Source organism: Gorilla gorilla, chromosome 4 (assembly GCF_029281585.2).
Source record: "Gorilla gorilla gorilla isolate KB3781 chromosome 4, NHGRI_mGorGor1-v2.1_pri, whole genome shotgun sequence".
Classification (NCBI taxonomy): Eukaryota; Metazoa; Chordata; class Mammalia; order Primates; family Hominidae; genus Gorilla; species Gorilla gorilla.
The window spans coordinates 99,885,628-99,902,671 of record NC_073228.2 but is presented as its reverse complement, the minus strand read 5'-3'; the positions used below and the strand labels follow the sequence as shown (position 1 = coordinate 99,902,671).

Genomic DNA, 17,044 nt, shown 5'->3' with positions numbered 1-17,044 from the left:
ATTTTCAATGCTCCTTTCATTCTAACATTATCATTTCCATCCATATGTTTGCCAATGCCATTCTATTTTACACTCAAGATCCCAGTTGTACTTTACTAGAAAGTAAAGCATCTAAAATGATACCATTCTGATCTTGTTTCCATATCCTCAACAGGGCTTGAGTTAAGGTAAAAAGAAACTGCCATGTCTTTCTCCCAACCTTGGCCACATCAATCCTCATCATGCCTCTAACCCTAATTGCAACATTAGATATTAGGAAGAAAGAGAAAAAGGAGCCAGAAGAAGAGAAAGAGAGGAGAGAAAGTGGGAGTGGGAAAGTGGGAAGAATGATCCTGGGAATTTCAGGTTCAGGATCCTAGAACAGGGAGCAAGGAGACCTGTGGCTTCCAAGGGAACGGCCTCCCCTCAACAAATGAAACCAAATCTAATGCATAAAACTATCTGACAAATGAACCTTCACAATAAGCAAAACCAAACCATCTTTTTGCTCTCCAGCTTCCCAGGTATTTTAGGAAATGCACCATTCTTCACCAAATTAAGATTTTTTTAAAAGCCACTAGAATATAATCTGCTTGACAGAAAGATTAAATTTCTCTTATCCACCTTTCTACTCACTGCCCATCACTATAAATGAATGCAACAAAAGTTTCTCACAGTCATCGATAATATCAATATTGTGAGTATATCTTCCTTAACATTGTAATATTAATGTTTCTTTATATTATTGGGTGAATAAAAGCCATTTATATTTGATGGAAATTAGCAGCATTTATATTTGGTCTTTATTTTACCCATTTACACAAATGGCATTTCTGTAGTCATCTGTGGAACCTCAACATTTTAACATGAATTTACATAATGAATATTGGGGCGTATTGGAAAGAGTACTTGGTGAAGAGCTAGGGAACCGATGGTGGATGCCAAAGTGCTCCTGCTTAAAGTAGGTTTTCTTTGCTTTTAACTTCTCATCCGTGTATATCAGATTTGTCTGTTGAGAGGAGTTGCTTCTTAGAGGTTTGGAAATGTAGTTTCTATGTCAGCAAATTCTTAAATGATACAACTCCACAGTATTCTCCAAGGACATTACAGTCCTAATACTATATGGGAGGTGCTATGTGTTAACATCAGCATCAAAATGACCGCAGAACCCAATACGCGCCACTGCAACCAAGCAAGCAAACTTGCTCCCACATATCCAACAAGCAGCTGTTTGTATAAGTAGTTCCTCTGAATCTGTTTGAGCTACAACAAGATTGGGAGGATATAAAATTTTGCCAAAGCACACACAGAGGAAGAAAAATTATTCTTTCCAACTGGTAGATGGAAATGAAAGAGAACTTTCAGGGCCTGCTGGCTCAGGCTGCCAGGCTCATTCAGCTGTCTAAAGATGACTATTAAAAGTGGCATCACAGGTTTGGTTAAGTAAACATGCTTTTGATACATACAACAAAGACTACTAAAGATCACCAAATGAAAAATTCCAAAATATCATATTAGATAATAGAAAAGGTTTCATCTGGAGAGAAAAATAAAATTATAATTTTATTCTGATAAAACCTTTGCCACTCACTCTCATTTTATTTCTCAAGGTTAAGTAAGACAAACCATGCTTTTAAAGCTGAAGTTCTAACTGATGTTCTACAAAATACCTAAAGAGGCAACCTGACAAATAACTTTATACTTAACAGGAATTTCCACTTACCACTCCTCCAAAATACTTTCCTATGTAGAAGTCATCAAGGCTGTGGAGTTCAAGATAGGTCGCTCCTAGTTCTTTTGCAAGTTGGATCCCTTCAGTTGTACTAACACAGCTCCCTCTGTCTGAGGTACATAGTGGGCATGTACAAGGTAACTCTTCTGAGAAAACAAATTTTAAAACAAAGAGTTTCGAAATTAAACAGGAAAAAAAAGGTACACAGACAATCTGAACATTAAACAACAAACTAAGAGCTCATACTAGAGCCACAGTTCAAAAGCATTCAGTATATCCACTACCCACTAAACTCTGAATACAAAGTGTCAATGACTCCCTAAATAAACAAGCATTCACTGCAAGAATAATAAATAGTATTTTAGAAAATAGAAAAATTTAAAAGTAGGTGAATGGATATTAACAAACAACCAGTACTCGTGGGCCTGCTTCTTTTTACACAACCTTGACATCCTGAATATCAGTATTTCTAGGCCAGTAGAAAAGAAGATAAATGTTAACAACTTGATCGCCATGGAGAGCATGGAAAACAGTGGATTTGCTTTTTTAATATAGTAAACTTTAAATCTATTTACAAAGTTTGAGTAAACCTTACACTTCTATTGCAACAGAACCTTCAATTTGACCTGATTTTCCAGGCAACAAAATTGTCACTCTCTTTGTAAACTTTATAGGAAGTACATTCCTATTAATTCAGACATTTCAATCATTAAACTCTAACGCATTCGACTTCAGAGAACAAGTTCAATCATTCTTTATCTTTTTCTTTAAGATTAAAAAATTAAAAACTGAAGAAATAAAAAGTATTAACTCAAAAAGTGAAAGTCCCAAAATTCACAGTTGTACCATGTATATACATCTATGGCTAGGAAGGTGGTAGAACAATCTATCTATAAGAACATCCCTAGTAAGGCTAAAAATATATGTTTAACTCCATATTTGTCAGCCAGATTTGTTATGTATCGTGACCACAACATCAGACGTGTCACCATTCAAAAAGGCTGCCAGATCAAAAGAGGGTAAATTCATTTCTAGAAATGCATGTTGTTGTAGATTGGCTTCCTGTGGGGAGGCAGACTCTAAGATGAAGAGTGGTGTGGAGAAGGTTAATTGGGGAGTGATCTTGGGAATAACGCTTCTCGGGGGTGAGGAATGCAGGACTGGGTAGAGGGAAAATTGGAATTGCAGTACTGTTGGAACAGGGACCAAAGCTGATCCTACAGGGGGCTCTGGAGCTTAGATGGCCTTTTAGAGTTGTTCCTCATTTGGGGAAAGGAGGTAGCTGAGCTGTATCCTATCTCTAAATCGACTAGCAATCAGACAAGGGCTGAGCCCCTGGAGCAGGGATAACTTGGGCAAGGCAGCTCCCATCAGCACAGAGTAATGCATGGAAAGGGGCTCAGATGTGCATCAGCAGCAGCCAACAAGCCCCAATAACTGAGGGAGTAAGTACACTGGCCCTGAAAGGACATTTGAGCAACTCCCCCATCGCATATGCAGCAACTTCCCTGTGAATGAATTGCATACAGATGGAGCAGATATATGTAAATATCGGGTATACGCTAAATATATTTAGTGCATATGCATACCATGTGTGTAAAAATGCACATACACATACACACAGACACACATGGCTTAGATAATTTTAGCTTCACTGAAAGCATTTTGGAGCTCAGAAGCCATATATTCATATTCTCATTTTGCAGAGGAAGAAACTGAGGCTCAGAGAGGTTATGTGACTTTTCCAAGTCTCTTTGTGGGTTAGAGATAGAGAAGCAATCATAACACTGCTACTTGCTCCACCTGATAATAAAAGTGACACCAAAAGGAAAAATAAAAATATAGTTTTAGTAGAGAATTACTGATTCCAAAGATACAGTGATTTAAAAATTAAACTTGAGTTCTCTAAATTATGCCATAAATTCTAATTTGAGATTTTACTTTTACTTTTTCTAAGATCATTTTAAGTTTGGAGCAAATAAAGTTTTCATACAGAATTTAGCCTATCTTGAAAAATAACATGTTGGTATTTCACATTCTTCACAAAGCCTTCCTAAACAGTGCCTTTGATTTTCTGAAAACAGAGGCCTTCTTATATCTACAAAGGTCTCCTTATGTTGATGGAATGGAGTGGGTAGCCAGATCATCTTATTAAACTTTATTTCTGGACAGAAATCAAGCAGAGACAGGAGTGCTTCAAGTGGAAAAGTGAAGTGAACATAATGTAAAATAATTTTTAACAATCTGATTTGAGGGAGAAAATACAACTAATTTCAGGTTTATGCTAGCAGGGTGGTTTTTCCACCGTGCGTGGTTGTAAGCAACTTACCTACACATGTTCCTAGAAAGTGCCCCTGTATCTCTTCTATGTCACTGAAGACACTTGTTTTTGTTCACTCACCAGAAAGGAAAAAATGTCTAGTCTTTCTACACCATATTATGCTGTAACTATGTTGCCACTTAGCTACCTACCCTTTATCTGGATTCTAAAATCTTACTTCTTAAAACCTTCTTGAGAGGCTTTTGTTTCTAAATAGTTACTTTGTGGTTCTCTTTTGAACCATTCCTATATTCTTCAATATCAGTCAGCTATATGACCTAAGATTCCAAGTAGAAGTCTGGCTTGTATTGGTTATAGCAGGAGAACCGATCCTGAATTAAATTAATTTACATTAACCATTTAATCAGGAACAAGCAGAGGATTCAAACTAATTTTAAATTGTGGTGCCGCATGGTCACGTGACTCTGAATGAGTGCTACACTTCTAGCTAACATTATAGTCTTTTTTTTCCCTTACATGCTTAAGATGTTATCATAAAATCCTGTCTATTTTTTTTTTTAAAGCAAGCACAATGTAACTCTGACATTCAAATGGATAACATCTTTGAAAAGTAGTGGCTTTGGGAACCTGCAGGTTAATTCTTACAACATTGCCACTGCTTGGAAGTTTTAGAAATTCTTTTCAAAAATTCTAGCCTAGTAAAGGACCAGGCTCTACCAGAGCTTCAGAAATAACTGAAAGGATGCCTGTCTTTGGGAGCTTAAAGCTATGAATACATTCTAAGCACATTCTGAAAAAAAATTCTCTTTTCAAGATAGATTCAATATTTAGTATAAGCCGAAAATTTATTCAGAGCCAAGTATGATGAAGACATCCATAGGGTCAAAGTTGTCAAAAACGTGTAACAAAGGAAAGAAATGAGACTGGATTATACTTGCTGAATTCTTTTTAACTTTAAAAAGAATTTCAAGAAGCTAAGCATGATGGCGTGTGCTTAATTCCAGCTACTTGGGAGGCTGAAGTGGGAGGATCCCTTGAACCTAGGAGTTGGGGGCCAGCTTGGTCGACATAGTGAGATCCCATCTCCATTTTTTTTATTTTTTTAAATTTTTATGTATTTATTTATTTATTTTGAGACAGGGTCTCACTCTGCTGCCCAGGCTGGAGTGCAGTGGCATGATCTCTGCTCACTTCAACTTCTGCCTCCCCCAGGCTCAAGTGATCCTCCCATCTCACCCTACCTAGTGGCTGGAACTACTGGTGTGCATCACCACACCTGGCAAATTTTTGTATTTTTCCTAGAGATGGGGTTTCACCATGTTGCCCAGGCTGGTCCTGAACTCCTGATCGCAAGTGATCCTCCCACCTCAGTCTCCCAAAGTGCTGGGATTACAGGCGTGAGTCACCGTGGCCAGCCCCATCTCTATTTAAAACAAAAACCAAACAAACAAAAAGGTAAAAAGAGTTCCAAGGGAATTACCAGGAGAGCACCCAGCACAGTTTCATGTATTCCAAGGGATGGATGGGGGGAAGCCAATATAGGTCCTCGAGTTGAATAGCCAGATTTAGCTTTGTAATTACTTTGTAATTACATCTTGTATGGCAAATTAATTTCATCTTGTTAGTGAAATTGATTTTTTCACTTACTCAGATCATCCATAAAACCATTCACTCATGGAATAAACGTTTAGTGAGTACCTACCACACATCAAGTACCAGGGATATAAAAATGCAATGATAAAAAAACTCATAGTCAACTGAGAGAAGATAGACATGACTGCAAACAGTTATAATATAACATAATAAGCACTGAAATAAAGATGTCCAAAGCCACCACAGAACAGAGGAGAGAAAGTTAACTGTCTGGGGGGATTACGGAAGGCTTCACAGAAAGTGTAATGATTTAAAAGATAAGTGTGAATTTGCTATGCTGATATGATAGGTGCTGTGTAGAGGGGTACTACAGTTAAGAATACAGCATATACAGGGGACTGGATGTGAGAAGAAAGGAAAACATTCATTTCCAGTTTCAAGATGGAAAGCTAAGCCCACACTGTGATCTCCCCTCCCTGCCAAATCACAGAGATGATGAAATAAAGGGGGAAGTGGGGAGGAGAGAAAGAAGAGAGGGAAGGAGAGAAGAGGGAAGGAGAGAGGGAGGGAGGAAGGAAGGAAAGAAGGAAGGGGGAGAGGGGCCAGGTGCATTGTCTCACGCCTGTAATCCCAGCACTTTGGGAGGCTGAGGCAGGTGGATAACTTGAGGTCAGGAGTTCGAGACCAGCCTGGCCACTATGATGAAACTCCACCTCTACTAAAAATACAAAAATTACCCAGGCATGGTGGTTCATACCTATAATTGCAGCTACTTAGGAGGCTGAGGCAGGAGAATCACTTGAACCTGAGGTGAAGGTTGCAGTGAGCTGAGATCGTGCCACTGCACTCCAGCCTGGGCAACAGAGTGACACTCTGTCTCAAAAAAAAAAAAATGGGGGGGAGGAGAAGAAGGGGGGAAGGAGGGAAGAGGGGAGGAAAGAAGGAAGGGGGAAGGAGAAAGACAGGGAGGGAGAAAGACAGGGAGGGAGGCAGGAAGGACTGAATACACAGCAACACTCAAAAACTAGAGGGGAAACCTCATCAGCCCAGAAACTAGGAGTGCTTGAGAGAATGAAGGCAGGCAGCACAGGACCGAAGAGGCCTCCTGAAGCTCTGAGTACAGGCTCACACTGCAGCCACACCCAGAGTGCTCCCTGCTCAACAATGCAGGGAGCAACAAGGAGGAGGCGGCCCAAAGGCAAATGACTGGGGATGAGTGGGAGAACCCCAGTGGAAGCAGCCAGGCCTGTTGATCCTGGGTGTTTTCCTACTTACACCCCCATCCCCAGACAGCAGCTGGGCAGAGAAAGAGGAAGGCATCAATCCAACAAGGAAAGTCAACTGCAAAAGTAGGCAAATTAAGAATTCCCCAATGTTTAAGAAGTATCCATACCATAAAATAAAATCTCGTCAAGTAGAACGACTTATAATGCCGTCTTAAAACCAAACAATAGAAAAATCAAAACTGAATTATTAAGCATCATTAATTATCCTGAGAGTTTTTTAATTTATTTTTTATTTTTTGAGATGGAGTCTTGCTCTGTCCCCCAGGCTGGAGTGTAGTGGCGCAATCTTGGCTCACCGCAACCTCCGCCTCCCAGGTTCACACCATTCTCCTGCCTCAGCCTCCCGAGTAGCTGGGACTACAGGCACCCGCCACCACGCCTGGCTAATTTTTGTACTTTTAGTAGAGACAGGGTTTCACTGTGTTAGCCAGGATGGTCTTGATCTCCTGACCTCGTGATCCGCCCGCCTCGGCCTCCCAAAGTGCTGGGATTACAGGCATGAGCCACTGCGCCTGGTCTGAGAGTTTTTTAAAATAAAAGTTTGCATCCTTAAGATTGGAACAAGAAATTATGAAAACAGCCATTAGAGATCCGGTATGGAAAGCTTTTGAAATAAAAAATTTAATAAGGCAGAATAGCAGAACAGACCCAGCAGAACTAATGTGTGAACCAGAAGAAAAGGCCAAGGAACTCTCCCATAATGCAACACAAAGAAATAAAGCAATAAGAAATATAAAAGAAAGATAAAATAATCAGAGAAGAGATCCAGAAGTTTCAACATCAGTCTAACAAAAGTCCCAAAAGAAGAGAATAGAGAAAATGGATGGATGGTGATATCTGAAGTCACACAGTTAAGACTTTCCCAGACCTAAAGAAAGACATTAAGTTTTTCAAGTAGTTCAGTGTGACTGACACATAAGACAGGGGATTGTGCCCTGCAAGATTATAGAAACAGTCAGAGGCTACCTCATGAAGGATCTTGTATTTCAGGTAAAGATTTTACAAGAAAAAGTTATTGAAATGAGATACAAATACCAGATTGAAATAAGGGCATCAGTGCCCATAATTTAAATAAAAAGTATAATCCCTGGCTCTAGCCAATTAAAGGGTGCAGAAGTAAAGACACCTAAAGTCATGAGCATCCTAGAGCCCAGACCTTGGTTTCTAAATATCATTGCCCCCTAGAAGGAACCAAAGTTCCCTGAAGAAATGGCTGATTCTAGGACTGGGATAGGCAAAGTCTGAGCCTGGAATATCTTGTGCCAGAAAATAAGGAAGGGGCTAAAAACTGATTAGAGGTAGCTTGAAATGACTCCCTGCAAGCAAATATGGAGCAATGTGAGCATCCAAAAGAATAATCAGAAGAGATTACAAAATACTGAATTTAAAATACAAATCCATGAATCATAATAATTCTAAGAGAAAAATTTGGGAGCAGAGAAAAAGGAAAGCTCCATTTACAGAAGAATATCAACCAATAAGTATAGGAAGAATGATAGAAACATCACTATTTTGCAAGCACATTTATCATAAATGAAGGAATTACGCAAACTAAAGGGCCTGGGTTCATTAAAAATGTTAATATTATGAAAGACATGGTCCCTCCCCCCCAAAACCATTGGGGGTACTGCTCCAGATTAAAAGAGATTAGAAGGCAGATGTGGTAATGCATGCCTATAATCCTAGCTACTTGGGAGCCTGTGGCAGGAGGATTGCTTAAGCCCGAGTTCCAGACCAGCCTAGGCAACACAGCAAGATCCTGCTTCTAAAAAAAAAAAAAAACCGGAAATAAAGAAAAAAAAAGAGAATTGAGAGATATAACAACTAAATGCAATGTGTAATATTTAATTGCATCCTGGATTGGTTAAAAGACAACAACGATAAACCCCAGCTATAAAGCACATTATAAGGAAACAACCGGGGAAATGTAAATATGGATTCTATCTCTTTTTTTTTTTTTTGGTCAGAGTCTCGCTCTGTCATCCAGGCTGGAGTGCAGTGGTGCGATCGCGGCTCACTGCAACCTCCGCCTCCTGGGTTCGTGCCATTCTCCTGCTTCAGCTTCCCAAACAGCTGGGACTACAGGCACCTGCCACCACGCCCGGCTAATTTTTCATATTTTTAGTAGAGACTGGGTTTCACCGTGTTAGCCAGGATGGTCTCGATCTCCTGACCTCGTGATCCGCCCGTGTCGGCCTCCCAAAGTGCTGGGATTACAGGTGTGAGCCACTGCGCCTGGCCGGATTATATCTTAAATAATAGTAAAAATGTAATAGTATGTTAGATTTCTTGATTGATGATTGTATTAGGCTTAATAAGATAACGGCCTTGTTCTTAGATGATACATGCTAAAGTAATTAGGAATAAAGAAATCTCATAATGTTTACAATTCACTCTCAAATAGTTCAGCCACAAAAAAGTGTGTGTGTGTGTGTGTGTGTGTTTATAAAATCTAGGGTTCAATGTCTTATTCTTGTCAACTTTCTTAGGTTTGAAATTTTGCAAAATAAGAGGCAAAGAAGAAAGTTCTTAAAGAATTCAAAGCATTGAGCGCCATGATCTGACTTGTATTCTAGGATGACTATTCTGAGAGAATTTATTTCAGAAAGAGACAAACCAGGAATAGCACACCAGAGGCCAATTTTCCATAAAGCTGATGAAGCTCAAGCTTCAAGACTCTTTTCTTGTGGATCCTTTCCAAGCCCCAGGAAGAACCTGAGCAATATATCTTCACATGGTCATATTCTTTTGTAAAATTTGCAAACTAAGATATTTAGTCAAGACTATTGTCTCTTTCCACTCCAAATCTTGTATCAGGCAGCTCTAGAATAACTATGGGCATTTGGGGGATGCTGCTAAAGGGAATTTAACCTTAGGCTTAATGAACTATTTGTGGTTTATAGTCACTTCCCTGTATAGTTGAGTGTTTGATAACTATCCTAATACATGTATGACTTTCAGAAATGCTTCTGCCACCCACAGTGCACACTTACTTGTTGTCATGACAAGAATCCTGAGCTGAAATAGGAATACAACACAAACTCTGGTGCCCAGGACCAGAAAGATGTGGAAAGAGAAGAAATATGCTGAAAGAAAAACTGATTATCATTCTCATCTCTGTAGAAAATATCATAAAGTGGTTGTATTAGTCTTTTCTCATGCTGCTAGCAAAGACATACCTGAGACTGGGTAATTTATAAAGAAAAGGAGGTTTAATGGACTTATAGTTCCACATGGCTGGGGAGGCCTCATGATCATGATGGAAGGTGAAGGAGGAGCAAAGTTACATCTTACATGGCAGCAGGCAAGAGAGCATGACCAGAACTGCCCTTTTATAAAACCATCAGATCTCATGAGACTTACTCACTATCATGAGAATAGCACAGGAAAAACCCGCTCCCATGATTCAACCACCTCCCACCAGGTCCCTCCTATGACACATGGGGATTATGACAATTCAATGTGAGATTTGTGTGGGGACACAGCCATAACCTATCGGTGGTTATCATATGAAGAGATGACCAAAGACTGTGGTCACCCAAAAAATATAAGAAAAGCTGAAGAAATATCAGGCTGTTAAAAAGATCTGTTGCCAGGTGTGGTGGCTCACGCCTGTAACCCCAGCACTTTGGGAGGCTGAGGTGGGCAGATGGCTTGAGTCTAGGAGATGGAGACCAGCCTGAGCAACACGGCAGAATTTCGTTTCTATAAAAAAACTGGCTGGGTGTGGTGGCATGTGCCTGTAGTCCTTGCTACTCAGGAGGCTGAGGTGGGGGGCATCGTTCAAGCCCAGGAGGTCCAGGCTGCAGTGAGCTATGATCATGCCACTGCACTCCAGCCTGGGCAACAGAGCAAGACCCTGTCTCAAAAATATATACATACATTTTAAAATGTCTGTAGTATTTGACAACTTTTTAGTTGTAATTTGTTGTGCTTTCATTTATCATTCTAAATATTTACTTTTGTACATATACATATCTGTTATTTTGTGGGATTTTTCCTTACGAAGGACCTCCCAAATTGTGTAAGTTTGAGGCCCTACAAAATCTGAAACCATCCCTTAAAGGGGCCAAAAGGAAGGCCACCATGACAAATAACTAAATGACTAGAATGCAAAATCCAATGGAGATGAAGAGAAAGTAATGAGTTTGAGATTTATTTAAAATGTAAAAGCAAAAGGGCTTCTTAATCAACTGGATATGGGGAATTGGGCTGGGTCTAGGATGATTCTTGTTTGGGTGAATGGATAGGACTGGCATCATTCACCAAGACAGGAAATTTGGCCAGAGGAAGATGATGTCTATGGTGATATGTGTCAGGAGCAAGACTAAAGCCAGAGAGACAGACTGAACAGTTATCGGTGTTTATATAGGAGAAGCCAGGACAACAGATTAGCAGGTTAATGGTTTGGCTGAAGAGTAAGAACAGGTGAGGTCAAAGGACGGAACCCTGGGAAATAATTCTGCTGTGTGTGTGGGAGGATGGGAGAAAGGCAAAGGAGACAGATAGTTAAAAGAACCAGTAGCTTTATTAAATGGAGGGAGAGGTATGTTTCAATAATTTCAATAAGAGATAAGTATTATTATCTTATCTCTTCAATAAGAGATAATTGTTATTAAAGTGTATTAAATTTGGCTAACGAGGACATAAGTGGTGTCTTAGTCCGTTTTATGCTTCTATAATGGAACACCACAGACTGGGTAATTTACAAAGAAAAGAAATTTATTTCTCACAGTTCTGGAGGCTGAGATGTCCAATATCAAGGTGCTAGCATCTGGTGAGACCTTCCTGCTGCATCGTCCCATGGTGGAAGGCAGAAGTACAAGAGAGCTCACAAGACAGAGGGAAAAAGGGGGCCAAACTCATCCTTTTATCAGGAGCCCACTCCCATGATAATTAACCCACTTTAAAGATAATAGCATCAATCCATTTACGAGGGCAGAGTCCTCTTGCCCTAATTACCTCCTAAAGTCTCACTGCCCAACACTGTGCCCATCACATGAACTTTGGGGAACAAATTCAGACCACAGCAACTGGAGACCCTGAGTGAGAACAAACTTGGTGCACTTGTGAAAGTCAAAGTCAGACTGTAGTGGACTGAAGAATGAATAGGAAATGGACTCAGGAAGTGCAGATAACTCTTTTATGAATCATGACCAGAAATAAAAAGAAAGATAGGGAAGTAGAGGGGATATGGGGTCACGGGTAGGTCATGCCTGCCTTACTTGTATCTACTAATGCTATATATATACCTGCCCTCTGACCCAACAATCCCGCTCCTGGGTAACGACCTAAGCATCCTCAAAAGAAGAATGGATAAATAAATTATGGCATATTCATACAATGGACTAATATATACTAATACAAAAAACAAACTACAGATAAACACAACATGGACAAATCTCAAAAGTATTATGCTAACTGAAATTAGCCTAACCTAAGGCACTACTACATACCATGTAATTTCATTTGTATGAAGTTCAGAAATAGGTAAAACTAATCTGTGTTGTTAGAAGTCAGAATAGCAGTTACCTCTGAGGAGGAGCATTATTAACTGGGAAGAGCATGAGGGAGCCTTCTCAAGTGCTGCAAATGTTCTATACCTTGATCTATGTGGGCTGCGCGGCTGTATACATAGGTAAAAATGCATTTAGCTGCACTCTAAGATGAGTAAACCTTATGTCCTTTACTTCGCAATACCTCCATTTAAAAGTTTTTAGAATAATGTGTAAAAATAAAATTTTAAAAATAGCTTTACTAGGAAATACCACTAAGAAGATCTGTAAAATACCACCAAATCAAACTGAATCCTGAGTTGGCCCTAAGATATCTGACAATAATATGCACAGCAGCAATGGCTGAAGCAGCCCGAACCCAATGAATCTATCAGCCATGGAATAAGCAATCCTTTCTTTTAGGCAGCACTGTCAGTGTTTCCAGCTCACTCATTGTTATCTACCTAAAAATCCTGCTCCTAAGCCCACATCTTCATGTGAACAATCTATCCTTCCCAATCGGGTAGACCTTCAGATCATCAAAAAGAGTTTTCTAGGGCTCAGCATCAGCCTAATACCTCTCATATGTCAAAATAATACAATTGCTGACTTCCATCACTACTGTAGAAGAGCCATTTAGAAGACAGATTTGCACCCAGTGGAATCACAGCAGAAGTTCATGATCCTCTCCTTTGTTGTTTTTTTATCGTATCAAATGATGAAGCGATAGCAGCTCGCATTGAACCAAAGTCATTTTGGTTTTCAAAAACAAACCCTATTATCCATTAATAAACTTAGCACTATTTAAAGTATATATAATATTTGCATGCTCACTACAAAAAAGAATATTAAATACTTACCATTTTGTCTGGTACCAACAGCAGCAATAATTACTGGAACTGAATTTAATGCTCTTTTTATCACTGGAATATAATTATCCTTTACTTCATGGAATGAAAACTTGTCATTAACGTTGTATTTGATCACAATGATGTCAGCGCCCCCAATTAGATTTCGAGAAGTGTACCAATCACTGTCAAATATGTCCTAAACCAAAATGCAAATAGCCATCTTTAGTCTACTTATCGTCCAATCAATCCTGAAATAATTTATGACATTAATTTTTGGAATTCATAAAAAATTATTTTAAAATAAGTAACTACATAAAATTAAAAGTGTTGCAGTCTGCCAACTCTCTTTTTAAAAATGTTTACTTACTCATGTAGCCTGGACAATTATGTAATGGTTAAACAGGAGAACCTGAGAATTCTTGAGAGTCAGATAAAATAAGCAACCTCTTTCACTATTTGCACTTAAAAATAAGCCCTTTGTTTTAAAATTACACTATATTTTTATCACCTCATAAATTCAAAAGTGTAACATTATGGCATTAGATGGAAGAGCAACAGTATGAGTAACGAAGCTTCAAAGGTTTTCCTCTGACCCAGTTAGACACTGCAGGATTTTCAGTGTTCTGAACTGCAATACATTTTAAATTCTGTGAAGTTCCATATACTTTATTCATATTTTCAGAATTCATGTATACTTTTCAACTTTATCCATCCTTTGGACAGTACTGTATATAAAGAGTATGAATGTGGGGTGAGGGAGAAATTCCTTTATTAAAAAAAGAGATACTGTGTATTACAAGGTGTTAACATGGTAAGGAATATATTTTCAATTCACGTATTTTGCCTACATAAATTAAAAATTCAGGATAAACTCTTCTAGTTCTGAAATATTTACTTTTGTGCTACAGCTAATAACATTTATATTTATTTAGAACTGGGGCCAGTAAGTAATTTATTACAAACACTATTCCTTAAAAATATAATGTTTTGATTTTTTTTTCTGTCACCCAGCATGGAGTCCAGTGGTACGATCTCGGCTCACTGCAGCCTCCGCCTCCCAAGTTCAAGCAATTCCTGTGCCTCAGCCTCCCGAGTAGCTGGGACTACAGGTGTGTACCACCATCCCGGCTAATTTTTTTGTACTTTAGCAGAGATGGGGTTTCAACCATGATGCTCAGGTTGATCTCCAGCTTCTGAGCTCAGGCAGTCTGCCCACTTCGGTCTCCCAAAGTGTGAGGATTACAGGCATGAGCCACCGTGCCTGGCCTGGGTTGATATTTTAAATATAATTTTTCAGTTTCTGTATGAATAGTGATGTAAGGAAAATATCTTTAGGTATCTTAACTCCACTACCAAATAATGTACAAGTAGTTTTCTTCTCACATTCTAGTTAACTATTAATCATTTGTCTTTTTATGTGGCCTTTGGTACACATTTCTAGGATGTAATAAAGCTAGATTAAGAAAATAGCTAGGTCTGACTAACAGGTCCAAAAGCTGTTGAGCTAAGAAAGTTCAAACTTTGAAATATGAGTCTAAAACAGGGTTAACAGTGTTTGAATCAGCCAACCAAGGTCTATGTGACAGAGCTTTTATCCTACGATGGCACATTCTGGAGGAGTATCACACAGCAATGCCCTTCTGAAGAGAGAGCTTCTTCTCATCAGTGCCTCCCCCAGTTCCCCATACCCTCCCAGCCACTCATTTCCCACAAGTACACTCAGAGTAACAAGAACTGCAGAATTTTTTGTCATGAATACCCTATCAAAACTGGGATGTGTACAGTATTTTTGAAGGGAGGTAAAAGAAACAAAAAAAAAGGCAAAATATGGACTATAAACAACAAAGGCAAAGGGTTGAACTTGGTAGAGGGTGCAAGGGGGCAGAAGGGAAATGGGACACAGTGCAAAAAAATGGGAAAGCTTCCCAGCAGAACTCTCAAACTGCCAAATCCCAAACCACACAGCCTATTCAGTTCCAACTGCATCTGTTATAGCGTTCAAGTTCAAAGTATACAAGTATAACAGAGTGTGTAAGTATAACAAGGAAGACAAATGAGATAAAAAACTAAACAACAGTGGGGCCAATATTAAGCAGCCATTTAACTCTGAGAGAATAAATCAAAAGTAGCTGCTTTTTGAATTCCAAATAGTTCAAAATTCCAGAGTTACTGAAGAGGTATCCGGGGAAGGGGAGGACCTTTAAGGGAAAATGTTATGAAAAAATGGGTCTGGGCATCTTTAACTCTGTGGGATTGAGGATGTGAAGACTATAAATACTTTATTTGTAATCCAAATCAGAGCTTCAAACCCTGCAAAGAAAACTGTAAATCTATTAAACTACCTCACTGCTTTTTGTGGAATATTTTTAATAAACAGTAAAAGATACAGAAACGTGAAATGAAATAATAATGTACCACACTAAAAAAACGGATGGGAAAGAGAGAGAAAGACACACTAAATAATGAGCTACGTCTAATGAATCTGCAGCACATTTGTTTTAAAAGTGCCAAGTATATAAGGCAAGGATCCAGGGTAAGGCTAAGGATCTATAGAAGAGAACTAGGGAAGAGAAACACAGCTACCTCATTTCAACTTCAAGGCAACAACAACACATCTCTTCTCAAACTATGCCAAAGAGAAAATACTCCAAAGATTTCTAGAATTATGAAGAAAATCAAATTCTCCCACCCCTTGTAAATCAGTTCCAGGATTTCCTCTAGGGGGTTATGCAACACAAGGCTTGGAGCCACATTTGGAGAATGGAACTCATCTTTAAAAAAAAAAAAAATCTGAATTTCTACAGTGAAACTATTTTATTTTACTTGATTGTGGGGCTGCATGTATGAAGTATGAACATCACTGCCCCAGTGTACTGGTACTGTAGTTGTATAAATCTTGAATGACCTGTGAAAATCTTACTTTTGCTTAGTATTAATATAAGTGATACATAACTATACTAAAGTTATAACACTTTATTTTTATATTAGCTACCACTTATAGAGCATCTACTAAATGCCAGCCTCTATACTTAGAACTTGACACGCGCTAGTTTCTCATTCGCTTCTCAGCACAGCTCTAGGAGGCATATTATTTTATAGATAGGGAAAATAAGGCTGAGAGAAGGTAAGTGATTTAACAAGGACACACAGACCTGAAATGGCAGTGTGGGAATCTGAAATCAGATCCTTTTGATATCAAAGGCTATGCTCTATCTGCTCTGCTATATTTAATATTCTGGTTCCGTACATACGTCAAATAACAGTTGATTAATGCAATCAGCTTTAGAATCTCTGATGGGCTTTACTTACCACCAAGTGAAGAAAAGCACCTTATAAAGAGCAACTCTAGAAATGGAATCTCATATCTGAAGATCATTATAACCTAGAAAATTGTACCTGGTTACAAACTTGGTGCCTTAAATAGGGCCAGAGTCTAACCAAACAAAAAGTGATTAGCAAGATAAACCGTAACAACCAGCATACGGCAAAAATCCGTACTACAGAGGCTTATTTTCTCCATTTGGAAGATTTCATTTTACTAGACAAAGTGTATGGGATCACAAGCATTACCGTTTGCGAAATTAACAGTATAAACAGGAAAGTGTTAACAGCTCAAATTAAATACAGGGAAAGCAATCCTAACATCCTAATGTAGCTAGTTTTATTTTCCCTACATTTACTCGATTCGCTAAACATTTATTCAACTGCATGTTGAACCGTTATGTTTTTAGGCTGTAAGATCTTTCACAACGAAAGAGCCCAAGTATAAGAAGTGTTTCATTTGCCTGCATAGACTCTGGCCAGTAAGTTCTCCATCAATACTTCTT

At 38.8% G+C, this 17,044-nt stretch overlaps 1 protein-coding gene across 7 annotated transcripts in view; it reads right to left on the bottom strand.

Moving 5' to 3' along the window:
* RHOBTB3 (Rho related BTB domain containing 3) overlaps window positions 1-17,044 on the bottom strand; it is a 106,513-nt gene that overhangs the window by 67,169 nt on the left and 22,300 nt on the right. For all 7 annotated transcript variants that reach the window (XM_055387176.2, XM_055387175.2, XM_055387177.2 and 4 more), the window contains exons 3-4: window positions 13,227-13,413; window positions 1,703-1,857 (exon numbers count right to left, since the gene is read on the bottom strand). In XM_055387176.2, coding sequence (XP_055243151.1) covers window positions 1,703-1,857; window positions 13,227-13,413 — 342 coding nt within the window. The remainder of the gene's footprint in view (window positions 1-1,702; window positions 1,858-13,226; window positions 13,414-17,044) is intronic.